General features: G+C 42.8%; 1 protein-coding gene across 1 annotated transcript; it reads left to right on the top strand.

Moving 5' to 3' along the window:
- Nucleotides 1-308: 308 nt before the first annotated feature.
- NEK2 (NIMA related kinase 2) lies at nt 309-14410 on the top strand. The gene is made up of 9 exons (XM_083433120.1): nt 309-541; nt 2316-2533; nt 4630-4870; nt 5877-5959; nt 6130-6256; nt 6549-6771; nt 7603-7657; nt 7734-7804; nt 13379-14410. The coding sequence occupies exons 1-9, from the start codon at nt 446-448 to the stop codon at nt 13606-13608; spliced, it is 1344 nt and encodes a 447-aa protein (XP_083289246.1). The 5' UTR covers nt 309-445; the 3' UTR covers nt 13609-14410.
- The last annotated feature ends 5203 nt before the right edge of the window (nt 14411-19613 follow it).

The raw sequence follows: 19613 nt of genomic DNA, 5'->3' as shown, positions 1-19613 counted from the left end.
AGGTCACCTGAAGAGCCGAATGCCTGCGATATGGAACCAGAAGTACTGTAATGACTTATGTGCAACTCTTGGGTTTGTTCGGTTTGGTAAAAATACATTCTCGTCGCCTGCCTGATGACGTCTTTTGACTGGCAGCGCAACTTGGGATCCGCTTCCGCCGCGTGCCCAAGCGGCGTACCCAAAATACCTCAGCCCCAAGTTTTCTCGCGCCGCCCTCGAGCGCCAGCGGCAGCTTCGGTTGCCTAGCGACCGGGCAGAGGAGCAGCCGTTGGGAGGCACGTGACCTCGGCAGCCTCGCGAGCCAATTGGAAAGAGGGCGGGCGGGCGTGGGCGGCGGCAGACCAATCGGCGCCAGGCGCGGCGTCTTTTAAACGTCTTTTGCGCTGGGGGACGGCTGCGTGTTCCGCTGTGTTTGGGTCGTTTGGCCGCCGCGGAGCGCGGAGCGATGCCGAGCCGCCCGGAGGACTACGAGGTGCTTCTCACTATCGGCGCCGGTTCCTACGGCAGGTGCCAGAAGGTGCGGCGGAGGTCGGACGGCAAGGTGAGTAGAGGCTGCGAGCGGGGGGGGGGGGGGGCGCCCCGGAGGATTGTGGGAAACGCGGAGGATTGTGGGAGCCCTTCTGAAGCCATGCGGAAGGGCAGGGCCTAGGCCAGGGGTGGGACCGCTGTGCTTCCCCAGATGTTGTTGTGTTACAATTTCCATGATTCTCTCCCAGCATGAGAAGAGCCCTACTGGATAAGGCCAAAGGCCATATTATATTATGAGTGTTTATTTCTTAAAAAATGTTTAGGGGTACTCTCATTTTGACTCAAGAAAATAACCATTTTATAGAAAAATAGATGCAGTAAATGGACAAAAGTTCAAAGATTCACAAAATGTTTAGGGGTATGCGTAGCCCTGCATCCCCACAGAAAAAAAATACTGATGATGATGATTAATTTATTTAGTTATATGTCATCAGATAGGTCTACTTATACCCAGAATTTCAGTGTCAAGGCCAGCTGCTGTAAATTAGAGCAGGGGTATCCTTTTCCAAGAATGGTCCAGCAGGTCTCTTAAACATAGCAGTAGGAGCAGCAAATACAGTGCAGGAAGAAGTTTTATCTGCTCTGCAGTTCCTCCGGCTACTCCTTTTTCTGTTGGGGGTTTCATACTGCGTCCTTCTCTCATAGTGGCCAGTGGGATGCCTCAGGGAAGCCAGTAATCAAGCCCACTGCTATTGTTCCCCAGTGACTGGTATGCAGAGATATGCTGTCTCTGGCACTGAAGGTGGCATGCAGCCATTGTGATGAACTGATAGCCTTATCAATGGTCATGTAGCCTGGAGCTGAAGGCAGCTGGAGTCTAAGGAAAACTGAAGGCCACAAATTCACTATCCCTGTCTTAAAACATATGCATAGGGATACCACCAAAGAAAGCTTGATGCAAAACAAAGCTTGGAATCAGAAACAGACTTCAGTATTACAGCTCAGCCTTGGTGCAAAAAAAAATTTCTCTGAGCTACCGCACCCCTTTCCTGTTTTTACTACTGCACCACAACTTCTATGCAGGCTGTGTTCCTGCTATTTTTTTTCCTTTCATGTCTCCCACCCTTACTAGCCAAATGCGTGGCCCCAGTCTTTGTACTTGTGGGTGAGGTGAAGAGGGACAAGATGCTGCTTTCTAGGGATGCTCCCTGAAGTAGAGGTGGCTCTATAGCGCACTACTTTATTTTCCTTACTTGATTGTTAGTTGCTATTGTGGGGTTTCTGGATGTTTCCTTCTGTTGGAAACAATGTGGTCTCTGACTTCTAATACTCTTGTTCAGGAACTGGACTAAGGTCTTAGTTGCTGCATCTCTGCTTCAGAAACAGTCTTTTTCTACCTGGACTTCTGGGCATGGGACCTGAGGCACCATATACCGGTACATATGCTAGCAAAAGCGTCAGATTGGTTCTGGCACGTGAAAGGATTCCCCAACCTCATTAGAACATTGTACTGTGTTGTGCTCTTAATTCTGCAGTTGTGCATTAGGTTGGCTAGACATTTAGAAGGAAGTTGCAGATTTTATTTATAAGTATGTTTGGCATGGGAAGATTTGCCATGAGCAAATTCTCAAATTACAAAGCTACCAAAAGTGATCCTTGCACTAATAAAATGAGGTGTGAATCTCTTGCTGTGGAGAGATGAGGTCAGGTTTGCTGCTGTTGGGTGCAGGGGTGAGATTTATATTGGTTTAAAGTAAGATGCTAGTCCACTCAGCTTTTAAAATCATTGTATTGTTTAAGTTTTTTGTATGTTTATTGTCTAGAGATGGCTTGCTCCTTTTTTTCAGGTCTTGGTCTGGAAAGAACTTGACTATGGATCTATGACAGAATCTGAAAAACAAATGCTTGTTTCTGAAGTGAACTTGCTTCGTGAACTAAAACATCCAAATATTGTCCGGTATTATGACCGTATAATTGATAGGACAAATACAACACTTTATATTGTGATGGAATACTGTGAAGGTGGAGACCTGGCAACTCTAATTGCAAAATGTACAAAAGAAAGGTATGTAAAACTTCTGGATTATCATGACATTATCTTGTGCTGTAGGTTATTAAATTAGTTATGAGAGGTCACAGGTATTTTAAGCCAGCAACCAGAAATTTTGAGTTTTAATTTTTGAGCCAACTGTCATTGAGGGTGCAAGATTATTGCTGAGCAGAGATGCCAGTTTTTACCACACCGATGAAATTTTATTTTCCACTTGGCAAGATGTTAACCCATACAGGCAATCAAGTAGTTTGCTTTAAAAAGGTAAAGGGACCCCTGACCATTAGGTCCAGTCGTGGACAACTCTGGGGTTGCGGCGCTCATCTCGCTTTATTGGCTGAGGGAGCCGGCGTACAGCTTCCGGGTCATGTGGCCAGCATGACTAAGCCACTTCTGGCAAACCAAAGCAGCACACGGAAACGCCATTTACCTTCCCGCCGGAGTAGTACCTATTTATCTATTTGCAATTTGACGTGCTTTCGAACTGCTAGATTGGCAGGAGCAGGGACTGAGCAACGGGAGCTCACCCCATTGTGGGGATTCGAAATAAGATTACTTACTACACAAACTGCCTGCTTGTGGGAAAATGACAGTTTGCTTGGACATCTACACACACTTTCCTAAGTAATTACATACTTAGTAAATGTTGTCTTTATTCCCTGTAATCCTCAGGAGGAATATTCCTGTGGATTCTTTTATTTATTTTTTATTACTTCAGTTTGGTTTTTTCCTTTAGAATAGGAAATCTACAAGAGAGTATCAAGGAAATGAGGACAATATGCTGTGCATTTTAAAACATTAACTTGGCTGTTCTAGATAAATGACCTGGCAACTAAACAAATATACAGTGAGAGAGGCCTTAGCCATGGATATCACCCTTGTCAGTAGTGAACACTACAATACAGGTGTGATAATCCTACACAACATGATATACTAAATTTGAAAAGCATCAAAATCTTTGACTCAAGACTTAAAAAATACAATTTACAGTTTGCTCAAAAGGAACCCATGTCCCTCTGCAAAATAGCCTAAAAATTGGAATGTCTTGCACTTGGCTTTATAAAATTAAATAAAAAAAATGTCTAATTTGTTGAGCTGGAATCCTTCTGTTTTGGTGCTGCATTTTCCTGTGTTTAAAAAAACTGGTGAAAAGTTTAGTCTGCTAGCAAGTAATGAAATGATTGTGGGGGCTTTCAAGTAGTTGCCCAGAGATAGAATATCCTTTATACTTAAACTCTTTGAGATAGCTACAGTTTGACATTGGGAAAATAAAAATAAAACCTGCAGTTTTACCCAATCCATGCTTGGATGAGTAATATTAGAAAAAGCTGTCTCCTCAATTCTTTGTCAGAGGGCCTGGAGCAGCAGCCATGCCTCTCTTGGATGCAGGTTTGTAGAAGATAAACAGCAACTTTAGATTCTGATCTACTCTAAACTGCTGTGCAAGTGAGACAAGAGTCTGCCTCTTGGACTTGGGGAAAGAGGCGGGGATTTTTCTCACTTGTGTGGAAGTTTGAATAAGATAATGACTAGCAGGAGAGATTCCTTGTCTGGCATGCATGCAGATTTAGATAAGACTGTCTCTCTTCCAAATGCTCTGTGTACTGGAGGTCTTCAGAGGTTCAGCAATGTGGCAATGAGAAACAAGAGTGTCTCCTTTTCTTAACTGTTAGCATAACTGGGAAATTTCTGCCTCAGAAAGCACAAGGGAGCAGGGAGATAATACCAAGGACAAATGGGATTTAGATAATAAGACAAGGCAATTATTTGTGGGATTCTTTCAGGGGATTATAGTTAGCTTTCAGTTACTTTCATGTATGCTTGTGACCAAAACACATATATCCAAAACACATTATTCAAAGAAATGAATGGCAACTATTCAATTCTACAGTATGGGAAAATTGTTGCACTTGGGGAACACCTGTTGAATGGGGGTGCAGTTTTGGCCCCTGGGGACTCAAGCTACTTAGCTTCACCCCTATTCTATCTGCATAGACCTATGTTTTGAGTTTCTTTACTAAAGTAATGGAATGTTTGAAAATGGGCTGAGAGAGAGAATGGATTTTGGCTTAAAGGTACTCAAAATAACCAGTTGTTTCTTCTTTCAAAAGACATTATGTGGAAGAAAACTTTGTCCTTCGTGTCCTCACCCAGCTGACCTTGGCTTTGAAGGAGTGTCACAGGCGGAGTGATGGAGGCCACACTGTGCTTCATCGGGACCTAAAGCCAGCAAATATCTTCCTTGATGGCAAGAAGAATGTGAAGCTTGGTGACTTTGGCCTGGCCAGGATACTTCACCATGATACCAGTTTTGCAAAAACATTTGTTGGCACACCATATTATATGTCTCCAGTAAGTGTCCCAAGATGAAAGCAACTGCTTTAGATTTTGAGCATTTTTACTTTGTGATTGCCAGATCTAACTTACCTTTCAGCAGCAGTTCTTTAAATTAATTGGCATCTAATATAGCATGTTTTGTTTTGCTTACTAAATAGAAGTCAAAGTTTACCATGCTGTATGCTGTATAAAATATCTCCAAAATATCTTTCAGATAGCAGAAATAATAACTGAAATATTTAATAGGGAAGAATTAAATAAATTACACTGGTTTAAATGTTGTGTTTAGCTTGACACAATTGTTTTACAATATTTATATACAGCTTGATCATAAAAAAACTGTGTAGTTTACAAATAATAGAACAACACTGGAATTGTCCATAAGAAAAGATAAAAGCAGGTAATTTAAAAAAATGCAAAACCTACTTAAAATCAACAGGGGGCTTAAAACATGTCAACTCATAAAGTCATGGAAATTTAATTGCACGTGCTTCCTTAGCAGATTTTGGAGCCTTCAATCTTTTCTTAATATTTAAATGTTAACATACTAATATATGCTTCCTAAGGGGAGTCTTAAGTGAATTGCAGCTTAGAAACCGCTCTGTTTAATTGGTTTCGTATCATTCATTGTTATTAATTTTATGAAAGAATGCATTTCTAGTAAAGGGGGAAAATAATGGTAAATTTCACTAAGAAAAGCGAACCCCTTTTAACACCAACTGCTGGCGGCAGGTTTGAATTCCAATATGACTTTCCTCTTTCAATGTTATATTGACACAGTCAAGTCAAAAGGTGGACAAGTTGACAGTTCTAAAATACAGTAAGCAGCAAGTATGAGTTAGCACTAAAAGTGTTATTGCCATCATGGAATGCTACTTACTATGTGTTTTTTAATGCTTAACACCTAAGTAATACTCCAGAATGCATACTGGTAACCAATTTTGTGGCCACATTTCATCTAATTTGCAAACTAATTATTAATATATTCTGTACTAATATATTCTGTTTCCCCCCCTGTTAGGAACAAATAAATCGCATGTCCTACAATGAAAAATCTGACATCTGGTCTTTAGGATGTCTTCTCTACGAGTTGTGTGCGCTGTCGTAAGTATAGTACCAGCCAAAAGTTTCTAGGCAGGCATTTGGCAGCATTTAAACTCATTTCACAGTATAGCCATGCTCTTGAGAAGAAGCAACTAAATCAAAACATGGGCACCAAAACATTCTAGAAAGAACAAATAAATAAGAAGAGCATGTTTGTTCACTCTTTTTAGGCCTCCATTCACAGCTTTTAACCAAAAAGAGTTGGCAGAAAAGATAAGGGAAGGGAAGTTCAGACGGATCCCATACCGTTATTCAGATCAGCTGAATGAACTCATCACAAAGATGCTGCACCTAAAGGTAAGGGTGATTTCTCAAGGGTACAACGGGTGGTGTCCAACAAGCTGCTGGTGGAAGCTTCTGCCCTCATTCCTGGCCTATTGCCTCTCATATCCCCAAAGAAGGAAGTGTTTATGACCCTTCCATATTAGTTTTTGATGCAGCAGAGGTGGCTGGAGTCAATCCCAATCCAGACAAGTACTGCATACATAATTTGATCCCCAAATGTGCTGCTGCCTGAAAAAAACTTGCAGTGGCTTGTTAAACGTAACATTTCTGCACAGTGACTATAATAAGTCTCCCTGATTTCAAGGATTACTGTCGGCCTTCAGTTGAAGAAATTCTGCAGAACCCTCTGATAGCCAGCCTGGTATTGGAAGAGCAAGGGAGAAACTTGGAGAGAAGAGGGCGACGATCAGGAGAGCAAGATAAAGTAGAAAGACTTTCCGGCACTCCAGTGAATGAGCTGAAACTGAAAGAGCAGCAGCTACAAGAGAGGGAGCGAGCCATAAAAGAGAGAGAACACCGGCTAGAACGTAAGAACTAATGCAGCAATGGGATGTGGGGGTTTGGATTCCGGCTCCAGCAGTGCCTTCAATGGGGAGTGGGATGCAGCCTTTCAGTGACATGAAGGAAACGTTAATACAGTTCTTGCAAGGTAAAGGACCCCTGGACGGATAAGTCCAGTCAAATTCGACTGGGATGCAGCGCTCACCTCCGCTTTCAGGCCAAGAGAGTCAGTGTCCACAGACAGCTTTCCAGGTCATGGCTAAACCACTTCTGGTGCAACAAGACACCACAACAGAAGCCAGGGCGCACGGAAACACTGTTTACCTTCCCACTGCAGCAGTACCTATTTACTTGCACTGGTATGCTTTCGAACTGCTATGTTGGCAGGAGCTGTGACAGAGCAGTGGGAGTTCACCTCGCCTTGCAAATTCAAACTGCTGACCTTGTAATTGGCAAGCCCAAGAGGTTCGGTGGTTTAGACCACAGCACCACCTGCAACCCCCCACATTTCTTGCATGCATGATGTGGCAGCACATTTGTAATGAATGAGGGTCAAGTCATATGTAACTTGGAATGCACCTGAATAGATGATATATTCAACTAATAGTTTCATGGTGCAATCATGGTGCCGAAACATGGATGCAGTGACACTACTGTACTTGCGTGTGTTTTCCCTTATGGATCTTGTTTATCCTTTTATAATAAGCCAAGGACTCTGTTCATAGAAGCAGAGGGACTTCACATACTATGCAGGTTGCATGCTGCTTTCCCCATGGGCCATTTACTGGTCAGAATAAAAAACTGCCATAGGTGCACACTGTCTGCAATTGGATAACATGGCTTGTCTTTTGTTCCAGAGAGAGAGCGGGAACTGTGTGTTCGGGAGAGACTGGCAGAAGAAAAACTGGCTAGGTTGGTTTTAAAATGTCTAAAAGTGTCTTGTTTTGAAAAAGGCTTTTCTTTTATTAACCAGCTCCTTTCTAAACAGGGCTGAGAACATGGTGAAGAATTACAACTTATTCAAGGACCAGAAGCTATTGCAGCCAGCGACATGCCCAGGTAGGAGAAGATGTTGGAAGCTCTTAACGGACTGCTAAACCAGGAATCCCCAGATGCTACCAGCCTTAATACTAGTGACCTCTCTAGTAATGCTGCTTCTATGGTGGATATCAAGTCAGCTTTCCTGGCGGCTTCAGTATGTTTTAATACTGGCAGCAGCTTAGGGTGGGCTATTCCAAACCATATGTGTATGAAGGGGCCAGATTGAGGCCCACTGTGGTGGTACTTCCCTTTGCCAGTAGTAAATGCTGGATACTTCAAGCTGTTGATGCTCCTCATTTGTATGGTAAACCATGACTTTAAGAGGAGGCTTCTGAAATGCTGTATACTGTGAATTTCTTGAAGGTTTGGTCAGGGGCAGAGGTGTTTGACATCTTTGAAGAGTTGGACAACCTAAACCTCTCTGCTTCTCTTTGCCTCTGCTACTTAACTGCTAAGCCTAGTTTAGATACCTGCTGCCCCAAGATGGGAGGCATCATGACTTCAGCGAATATTTTCTACAATTCAGCTGTCACTTTCTAGTGCCAGATCTATGTGTGTGCATTATACCTCTGTCGTCTTACATGTTTACAATTTGGAGCCAATTTTGGCTTACTTGAACTCTATAAAGTTAATCCTGAAATAAAATATATTTTAACTTACCATTTTGTAAATGGCTGTGCAAAGAGGCTAATTTAGGCTAACTTGGGGTTTATATGATGGTGACTTACTAGTTAGTAGGTTTTTGTTCTTGGAGGCCATTTAGAATGGGCTGTACATATCCAAACTAGATGGGGATTTAAGCCTCATTCAAAAGCAGCCAAAATACGGGTAGCTTTTCTTTGACTGTAGTCTAGTCAATTTTCATATATCTTGCTTTAAAACACTGCACTTCTAGGTTCTATGCTGTTTTCTAGGAATATAGCCTGGGATACCATGAACTGATGCAGCTTGATTTTTTTCTTTAAACTTGACTTTTCTTTGGGACCCCACCTCTTTATTTCAAAAGCTGTTTGTCAGGCAGCATGAGTGGCCTCATAAATAACAAACAGAAGCCTAAAACCCCATGCAGCTAGGTGTGGACTTCCAGAAGCCTACCAGAGTAACTGCCAAGGGGTGTCTAGTCAACACAAAACCCAAATTCTAGTATGTTGCTGTTTGAGCAATAGTCCTAGTAAAGAAATCCAGCAAATAATGTAGCCTCTTTAAAATACCATTTTTTCCTTGTGGATAATGGCTTTTCCTTCAAAATCACAGACAAGTCTTCGCTTATCACCACAAACTTAAATGATGATAGAATTCTTATTTATATGACTTATCAAAAAGGAATGGTGTGATATCAAAGCATCTTCAGAAAGTGAACTTCTTTGTAGTCTTCCAATCAAAATGAAGCTTCTGCAAAAATATATATATTTTTTTCACTCCAGCTCTGTGTTCTAAGGGACCTGCTTCACTGGGCAAACCCACTTGACTTGAGTAATAATTTAACAATTGCATTATCTGGGTGATACCCCTTTGAAACTAATGGACTTTAAGTAACCAAAGTTCATTGATTTCAGGGAGTACATTCAGAATATTACCTAGCTGGATGCTGTCCTGTAATAATACAGCTCTTGCATATAGTAGCCTTTTATTATTCCATATGCAGGCTGTATTCTATGTTATGTATGGTTTTACTTATCATTAAAATATGTAATTTTTGGTTGGGGGTATTGAAAGTCCTTGAAAGGTGGGCTTGCTGAATTTGCCCAGTGTTTTCTGGGCCATCACATCTCCTGTGGCAAAGAAATCTGAAAGCATTGCAGTTAAGCTGCATCAAAAAGGTAATCTACAGTGCCTTACAATGAGGTATTAAAGTCTATTCAAAACTATTGTAAAGGAATCCTGACTAGTGGGCTCTTTTGACGCAAGAATCCCCTTTACAAAATATCTAATTCTGCATGCCCACTAGTCACCTTTTTAATATACAGTGGTGCCTCTCAAGACGAAAATAATCCGTTCCACGAGTCTCTTCGTCTAGCGATTTTTTCATCTTGCGAAGCAACCCTATTAGCGGATTAGCGCTATTAGCGGTTTAGCGGCTATTAGCGGCTATTAAAGGCTTAAGGGATTAGCGGATTAGCTGCTAAAAGGCTATTAGCAGCTTAGTGCCTTAGAAAAAGGGGATGGGGAGCGAAAAAAAATCGCAAGAATCGCAAGACATTTTCGTCTTGCGAAGCAAGCCCATAGAGAAATTCGTCCTGCGAAGCACATTGAAAAATGGAAAACCCTTTCGTCTAGCGGGTTTTCCGTCTTGCGAGGCATTCGTCTTGCGGGGCACCACTGTACTTTTGATGTGAGAAATTGCTTGGCTAAATTACCACCATTCATGGTAAGCAAAGCTGTATACACACCAGTCCCACTATCCAAACACAATGCGTATTCAGGAAATCATTTGTTAGGTGACTGTTTATGTAATTGGTCAATGATTACCATAGATTCTTGGGGGGGGGGGGAATTCTAAAGCATTGCCAACCATGGAATTCTGACCCTAAAATGACAACAAAGCCCTCTGAAACCTTGCAAAAGGCAAACAAGGAAAGAAAAATGCTCTTATTTGTCGAATCTTACCCCCACCCCGCCCATGGTTTCTGGCAAATGGCTGGCACAGACTAGCAAAACACAAGCAGCCTTTTTATTTGTTTACAGTTCAACACACAAGTCTGCCTCTTTGAATATCTACTTCTACATTCAGGCAATTCTTTGTGATATTGGTCCAGCTTGTGAATCACAGTAAACCACAGTTAATGGTTTGCTATGAGCAAGCTGCTCTCCACTTGCGCTTCCACAATTCCACAATTAGTGTTAGGTTCAAGTCAGGCATCATAGTTTGTTTCACTCTTAGGAAGTCAAGATCTGTAGTTAAGTTTGTTCTTGGCTTACTAATCCTGTGTTTCTTGGAGCTAAGCAGACAACACCTGTCTTAGCATAATGCTAAGCTAAAGAACACGATCTGTTTCTCCTGTTTTCTAGCATCAAGGAGCAAAGTGCCACGGAGCAGCATGCTCATGACAAACCATTAACTATGGTTTACTGTGATGTGCAAAGGAGGCCCAGTGACTCCTCAGAAAAAGAGGCATAGTAAAGACAGCTATATTATTGATCTTTAGCTATTGTCTAGAATATGTACCCAAAATCGAGATAAGGTTCCATGACATATAGTGCAGGGATTACTTTCAGGTTTTAGATATATGCTGCAGTTGAAGTGGCCCAACGTACCACGGGTGAATGGGTTTTGAAGCTGAACATTTTGTGGGCTTGTTATATATATATCCCCACACTATCAATGTAAATGGTACATTGTCCAAGGTAGGTCAGAGAAGGGATGGATGAGTGGGAGAAAACAATACAATGGCATGCACTTGGGGTTTGGTTGGCTGGGGATAAAGACAAATACAATGGTGTAGCCACAGATTGGCAGTGCATTCCCAAGTTCTGGAACAGACATGAGAGCAAGTAGTATTCAGTATCTTCAGAGTTGGGACCTTGTCCTACCTGCTGTTCACTAGGAGTGTTGGACTATAACTTAATCATCTCTTACTATGCTGCTGGCAACTGATAAGTTGTTCAAAACATCTGGAGGGCAATAGACTGGAGAAGACTGCTTTTACCTAACTCAAGGAAAGTTGGGCAGTTTTTCATTTTTAGCAGTGTTCTTTTAGTTGCCCAATTTTCCTCAGTTCTCTCATGACTTGAACAAATAAAAATATTATTGCTGCTGCTTCCAGTAGAATCTTAGGTTATGTCCATCAGTTGATAAGCAGCGTCAGTGCTACTTCCAGGGTCTAGACACTCCTTCAAAACTGCCAAATTACTGACCTCTCCCTCAGTTTCCCAGAAGAAGAGGATGAAGTCAGTGGGTGTTGGCTCTCCTTGTTGCATCATTAATAGAAGATGACAGCTGAAGGTGGGCCTGAGGCTTCCACGCATTGGCAGTGGGGTGCTCTCCTTAGACATGGGCATTGGCAGCTGCCCATCATTGCTGACATCTGACACTTCCCTTGACCAATGGAGAAGAAATCTGTTTCCAAATTGAAGACTGAGCTTGGGATACTTATACCATGATTAATCATTGCTCTTAGATCAAGGATGGGGAACCTCCAGATGTTGCTAGACTTCTGGCTCTTAGAACAGGGAGACCTGCATTCAAATCCTTCCTCAGCTACAAAATTTGCTAAGTAATCGTGGGCCAATTTCTCTTGGCATAAACTGTCTCCCAAGCTGGCTGTGACCATGGGGGTATTCAGTCTGAGACCATGTCTGCACCATACATTTAAAACACTATGATGCCACTTTAAAAGTCATGGCTTCCTCCAAGCAATCTTAGAAGCTGTAGCTTGTTAAGAATTGTTAGGAGACCCCCCGCTCCCCTTCCATAGCTACAATTTTCAGAGTCCTGTGGGAGGAACAATTGATTGGTCAACCACTTTGAGAATTGGAATTCTGGTAGAGGAATAGGGATCACCTAACAACTCAGCATCCTTAGCAAACTACAGTTCCCAGAATTCTTTGGGGGAAGTCATGACTGTTAAAGTGGTCTGATACTGCTTTAAATGTATTGGTGGATGTGGCCTGAGTTACTACGAAGAGCATAAGCATGTAATAAAATCATTAAGTGAAACCACTCTTTTGTATGGAACATGTAGCTTCCTGTGCAGTGTAAAATAATAAAAACACATAACACTAAAACTCAGTAAAGGAGCAGTGTTATATCCTGTGGGTGTAAGGAGAATATATGCATGATGAAAAGTGCTCACTTGCCAATTTCCTGTGTATAAACAATTGCCACACATGAAATTTAGCTTCTTCAACTAAGCATGTTTATTCTGCACCCACCTGACATGGTTTTAAACTGGTTCATACTTTCAAATTGCTTCAGTTTTATAAAATAAAAGCGCATTGACCAATATTGTCCTTCAGAGGTGAATTAAAAGTAAGAAACAAGGCTTTTCATCCGTTGGCTCTCCCCCCCTCCCCCCAGACCCTATTCTGAGTTTCCTAAGGCAAACGAGATTTATTTCTGTCTTTCTTTCACACACACAAGATCTCTATATGATAATCCTTCCCTTCACAATAATGTGTACACTGTCTAGAAGGCACATTCTCCCAGATAAGCCCTATAAGAGTACTGATCCCAGCCAGATGTGCAGGGATAAATAGTAATTATTATTAGTATTATTACTACTACTGAACACCTTTGCCCATGTAACTAGCATGGTACACACACTCCCCCCCCCCAAAGGCAGTGATATTGATGAATTTTTTTTATCTTACAAGGAGTGTGGCAACTGTGAACCTTCAGTGTAATCAAAATTTACTTGCAACCTTTGCTGAAAACTCAAAATGGAAGGAAGTGAACTAGGGGTGGCTGATCTCTGGCTCACCAGACATTGTCAGACTCCAACTCCACGGAATGGCCATTACGGAACGGCGGGAGTCGGGAGTCCCAACAACATCAGAGAGCCAGAGGTTATCCACCCCCAGAGTAAAGAATAAACTAATATTCAGTGAGCGAGAGTTAAGTATTTGAAAAGCATCTTTCTGTTTTTTTAAAAGATGACGAAGCGCTGCCAGTCTTTCCTAGGAGAAAAAAGAAGGTTCAGTTTGGTGACGAAAGCAAAGAAAATGCTCAGTCTGAGGACAGCCTGGAGAATTTCCCCCTCTCGAAAGAAAAAGGTTGTAATCTGAAGAAGCGTCTCTACGCTGCCAACCTGCGGGCTCAAGCCCTTTGTGAGCTGGAGAAACACTACCAGCTCAAAAGCCGCCAGCTTCTCGGAATGCGCTGAATATTTGTGTGTATCGTGTACAGAACTGTGATGTTTTCAGTAGTGTCATTTAAGCTGATGTTTCTTGTGGCGTGTATGATGAAAAGCTGCGTAGGATGTTTTTAGAAAAGGTGCTAAAATACTCTTTTAAACTCTGTAAATAAATGTAAATAATTGTGTGGTTGTGTGCGAATAACTCTTTTCCTTAGAGTTTGCATTTTTATGCATTTGGCTTGCTAGTGTTGCATTGCTAGGCCAGTTCTAAATATAAATATTCATGGCGTGGTTAGCTAGATTTTTTAACGATTACGATGTGATTTTAACAAATAGCACAACACTGGATATAAGATTTAAGGAAGTGATTCTGCTGCATCAGAAGAAGAAAAAAAACCCCTCACTTTGAGTCTCTAAATTTAGGTGTGTATAATAGTTGGATGTTTTACAAGCATAATGTTGCACCTAGCACAATATCTGTTCCTTCTAATTAGCTGAATTACTCCCCCTGCAAAGTTTTCTGAAATGTTACATTGTTTAATGAAAAATGTTAAAAAGAGAGCCAAGTATGTAATGTGTTCCAGGACATCCCCCCAGAACGGAGTAGATATCAAAATTTGACTGGAGGAAAAGGATTTACAGGTAGCCTTTTGTTTAAAGACTCATTTCTCATGAGAGGTTTTATACATTAAATATGGTTGTACATGAGTTCTTACGTCTGAAGGAAGGTCATAAATTTCCCAGGCAGGGAGATCTATGGACTTCAGATGTCAGGATGCATACATACGCTTTGGATGAAGCAACATGTTATTAAAAGCAGAAATGTAAATAGTCTTGTATGCCTTTTTGTCTTTTTCACACCTTGTGATGAATGTATGAAGCCACTTTTGATCTCTTTCGTTAATCCAAAACGTTGGAGGGAATTTAAATAGCTTAATTCTCCAATGGCCTGGAGGTGGTGCACTTGCTCTGTTGATGTGGTGATCCCGACTTATACCTCGGCTGCAAGTGCCTATATGTGAAATTAACGACTGTCTGCTTCAGTAGAGCTTACTGTCAAATAAATTTGGCCCATGAGTTTAGCTTTAACCTATATTCACATGCTACATTATTTTAGAAAAGCATGGCCACCCAGCTCCTCTGAAATACATGCATGTTCTGAAGTAATGGGATAGCTGTTGTCTTCATTGCAGCCTGGTCATATGTGCGTGGCACATGAGTTGCAGGCTCTCTCGTCTTCATAAATCTCTCGCACACGGACACACACACACACACACACACAATTTTGCATTACAGCCTAGAAATGGCTTATCTATCTTCAGTGAGAACTATGCCAGATAAGGGCTTGGTTTTCAGTGGTTTGTGCCTCCCCTTTGCATACCAGTTTACAAACTACAAAAGTAACTGGAAATGTGAATTTTAAGCTGTTATAGCAACATGCTCCACTGACACTTGAATAGCTAGGTTTTCCAAACCCTTTACATCTAGTGCTATTTTTCTAGAAAAAGAGGTGCTGGAACACCCACCAATCCCACTCCTGAGCTGCAGTCATGCTTTCGTCACACAGCAGCTCCCCAGCTTTCCACCTCGCTCTTGGTACTTAGGGGAAATAATATCTCACCCTATCCATTCCAGTCTCTCACCTAGGAGCAAGCCCGCTCACAGGCAACCCCCCACGAGGTGTGCCTTTAACCTCAGCCCAAAGGGGCAGTGGCAACTACCCTCCCTTGCACCCCCAGAAACAACCCACAACCAACTGTGGCAACCTTCTTGCTCTTCAGGGGGAAGTCTAACCAACCTACCAAACCTGGTTTCTCCAACATGTTGCCGTCCTAAGGTCTAGCGAGGAAAGACTGGGGAGCCTAAGACTAGCCTTCACCAGACTATCATGGCCTCAGAATAAATAGGCTTTCTGCAGGAAACTCATTGCAGCTGTAGCAAAGTTCTTGCTCTTCATGGGTGTGGCTAGTTGGCCAATAGGAAGCTGTTCTCCAGGTGCAGCAGAAATGGGCTGAGGGAATCTAAGGTTAGGGTCCTCGTCCAAGCCAGCAATGCTGCTGCTACCTCCCACTAAGGATTTGCTTGTCTGCTCAGAAATAAGTCCCATTGAGTTCCAAGCTTACATGTGGAAGCAAACATCCTTGGGCAGCATCCAATGTCTGCCCGCTTTCTGTTTGCACAACAGGACTTCTGGTCCCTGCTGCACCTGGAGATAGCAGGGACCATCTCCCTAGAACTCCCACGTGACCCCAAAATCTGCTCCAGAGATTGCACCCCCACCCAATTGAGGGCAGATTTTGTGGAAGCGGCAGCTGCACTGCCTTCTAACTCAGGTCCATCTAACTCAGTATTGGGCCTATTGACTGGCAGTGGCTTTCCAGGGTTTCAGACGTGTGTGTCACAGCCCTACCAGGAGAAGGAGGGGAGAGACCATGGGACCTTTTGCATGCAAATCACACAGTCCTGCTGTGAGGAGAAGCCACACTGCCCTAGCCAATGCACACTTGCGTTACGTTGGCTCACACCCATCTTGAAAGAGATTACCTCTGATTAAATTTCCACAGCACCCCTATGCAAATCCCATTCAACTGTTATCCATGGGACTTGCATCCCACTGCTATGTATGCTTAGGAAAGGAAAAGGAAAGGTACCCCTGCCCGTAAGGGCCAGTCTTGACAGACTCTAGGGTTGTGCGCCCATCTCACTCAAGAGGCCAGGGGCCAGCGCTGTCCGGATACACTTCCGGGTCACGTGGCCAGCGTGACATCACTGCTCTGGCGAGCCAGAGCCGCACACGGAAACACCGTTTACCTTCCCGCTATAAAGCGGTCCCTATTTATCTACTTGCACCCGGGAGTGCTTTCGAACTGCTAGGTTGACAGGCGCTGGGACCGAACAACGGGAGCACACCCCGTCGCGGGGATTCGAACCGCCGACCTTTCGATCGGCAAGCCCTAGGCGCTGAGGCTTTTACCCACAGCGCCACCCACGTCCCCTTATGTATGCTTATGCAGGACCAAATCCTACTGTGTTCATTTCCTAGATTAAGTGTGCATACAACAGTAGCCTCCATCATAGCAAAATCTTCCCACGTTGTATACTTAATGTGCAACTCTTTTTGAAGCAGTCAGAAAGCCAGCAGGCACAAACCCAAGGAAATGCAGGGGGAGGCCCCAATGTTGACCATTAAAATGAAATGGTTACATTGGATCCTATTGCATTTTTAATCAAAAACAACAAAAATTCATTTGCATAGGTATGCTGACTCCAGAGAAAGCCTCCTGGTGTTCAGTGGGGCTTACTTCCAGGTAAGGCTGCAATCCTATACCCCCTTCCCTAGGAGAAAGTCCCACTGAAGTCAATGGGACTTACCTCTGAGCAGACATCTATAGGCTTGCCCTGTATGTATATGTACATATATAGCAGATGTAGGGAAGCTTTGGCCCTCCAGATGCTGCTGAACTACAATGTCCATCAGCCCCAGCGAACAAGGCCAATAGCTAGGAATGATGGGTGTTGTAGTTCTGCAACTTCTGGCGGGTTATCCCCCTACTGTCATAAACCATTGAAAGCAAGCAATGCAATCCTATACATGTGTACTTCAAATGCTGTTGAATGAGATTAATCCTTATATAAGTGCTTATAGGATGGATTATAGCTTTAATTCGTTAAAGGTTATTTCAGATCACTGTTAGAATACAGCCAAAGATTAAATATTAATTTTTACGACTGCGGAACAGTTGATAGGCTGATATTAATACTGCATTAATACTGTGCGTCATTTACACTGCTTTTCCATTTAATCTTTTCGGCCAAACAAGGCTGGAAAGTTAGTATGATAAGAGCAAAGATTTGCCTGTATCTGACACAGGATGGTGCAGAAGGATAAAGGCCACGCTTGGGAATTTCTTTGACTTAATCCTGCATATAATCTCTGGGAAGTCGTTTTCTGTGACCATCAGTAACAGGCTCATGTCACTAAATATTGATTCAGATTTGAAGCTGATGGAATTTAGAGTGCTTGTGATTTTGGGCTTGGTCCACTGTGTATACAGTATCTGCACAGATGCACATCAAGCATTTGTTTGGCTTCTTCAAACAAAATGGAACGAGACGTGATTTATGGGACCAGCACTTACAATCGTCTTCCCAGGTTGCTTTCTGTTCATTAAATGATTAGCATGCAAAGTTAATTTGCAGCCCTCGAGCTATTTGGCAAATGGGAAACTTGAGATTTTCTTCCTTGTCATTGCTTGCAGGAAATTAATGTTGATGTCTGCTGTTTTATATGACCCCAAGTAATTGAAATGTTTGTCTGTTAGTTCGGACTGGATTGTTCAGTGTCCTTGATTAATTTGATAACCATATTTTCACTGCAAAGCATATCGGTGCCTAAGTGCTCATGTTCTTGTAAATACGTAAAAAATAATAATACTTAATTTGAACAGACTCAAAGTGTGTCACATAACTAGTTTTACTTATTTATTTGCTTGGCTGCCTGCCTCATTTATTCTCTGTTGGTTAGGAATCCTGTTCTAGCTGCAGGAAATTTGGCCCTGCCTCATAAATCCCTCCTTACCGCCTAACAGGAGCAGTGGTCAGAATTTGGTAGGGTTTGTATATGCACAACACATCTAGTTCCCAAAGCACAGGATAGCGGGGGTAACCTTTTAAAGACCTACAATTATCAGATTAAAATCCAAGCCACAAAAGAATTCCTAGATCTTCCCTATACCAATCCCAAAAGTACATTTCCCCTGAAAAAAGTAAAAAAAAATCCTTCCCATTAAAGCAGCAGTAGGGCTTTAAAAGAGGATTAGACAAATTCATGAAGGATAAAGCTATCAATGGCTACTACCCCCGAAGGTTATGTTCCTTCTCCAGAATGCCAGCTACTGGGAATCACAATTGGGAAGCATCCTGTTCCGCTACTTGAGGTCAAATGGGAAGGTGCCCTCCTGCTGTCACTAGAGGCTCCCTTCTCTGGGTCACACAGCAGCGATGGTGGGTTCTGGTGAGATCTTGCAGGGCTTTTGCAACATCTCACGGCATGCACAAGATCCTGTGAGATTTCAGTGAGAGCTTGCGAGATTTTGGCGAGATCTTGTGAGACCTTGAAGATGCTGCTGCTGCCGCCACCACTCCTCCACCAGCGGCCAAGGAGGTGGGGAGGGACAGGGCCCCTGCTCTTGGTGTTCTGCCGCCCGAGGCAGCTGCCTCAGTCCGCCTCATGGAGCTGCATATTCCTGCATTGCAGGGGTTTGGACTAGAATAGATGATCCTCAGGGTCTCTTCCAGCTCTTTTGTTTAGTCGTGTCTGACTCTTCATGACCCCATGGACCAGAGCACGCCAGGCACTCCTGTCTTCCACTGCCTCCTGCAGTTTGGTCAAGCTCATGCTGGTAGCTTCAAGAACACTGTCCAACCATCTCATCCTCTGTCGTCCCCTTCTCCTTGTGCCCTCAATCTTTCCCAACGTCAGGGTCTTTTCCAGGGAGTCTTCTCTTCTCATGAGGTGGCCAAAGTATTGGAGCCTCAGCTTCAGGATCTGTCCTTCCAGTGAGCACTCAGGGCTGATTTCCTTCAGAATGGATAGGTTTGATCTTCTTGCAGTCCATGGGACTCTCAAGAGTCTCCTCCAGCACCATAATTCAAAAGCATCAATTCTTTGGCGATCAGCCTTCTTTAGGGTCCAGCCCTCACTTCCTTACATGACTACTGGGAAAATCATAGCTTTAACTAGACGGACCTTTGTTGGCAAGGTGGTGTCTCTGCTTTTTAAGATGCTGTCTACTATTCTATTATTATTATTATTATTATTATTATTATTATTATTATTATTATATTATCTAATTGGTCTGTGTGAATGGGATGCTCTTCCAGCAGGGAGCATGTAATCTTCTTAATTACAGGAATTGAACCTGGGACTTCTGGATGCAAGCATGTGCTCTACCACTGAACTACAGCCTTACGAGGAAAGTTTGAGAAACAGTGCCATAAATAATGTCTGAAATAATGCCTGGGCTGTCTGA

The sequence above is a fragment of the Podarcis tiliguerta genome, assembly GCF_965153285.1.
Source record: "Podarcis tiliguerta genome assembly, chromosome: 3".
NCBI lineage: Eukaryota > Metazoa > Chordata > Lepidosauria > Squamata > Lacertidae > Podarcis > Podarcis tiliguerta.
This window is presented reverse-complemented; position numbering and strand designations above follow the sequence as displayed.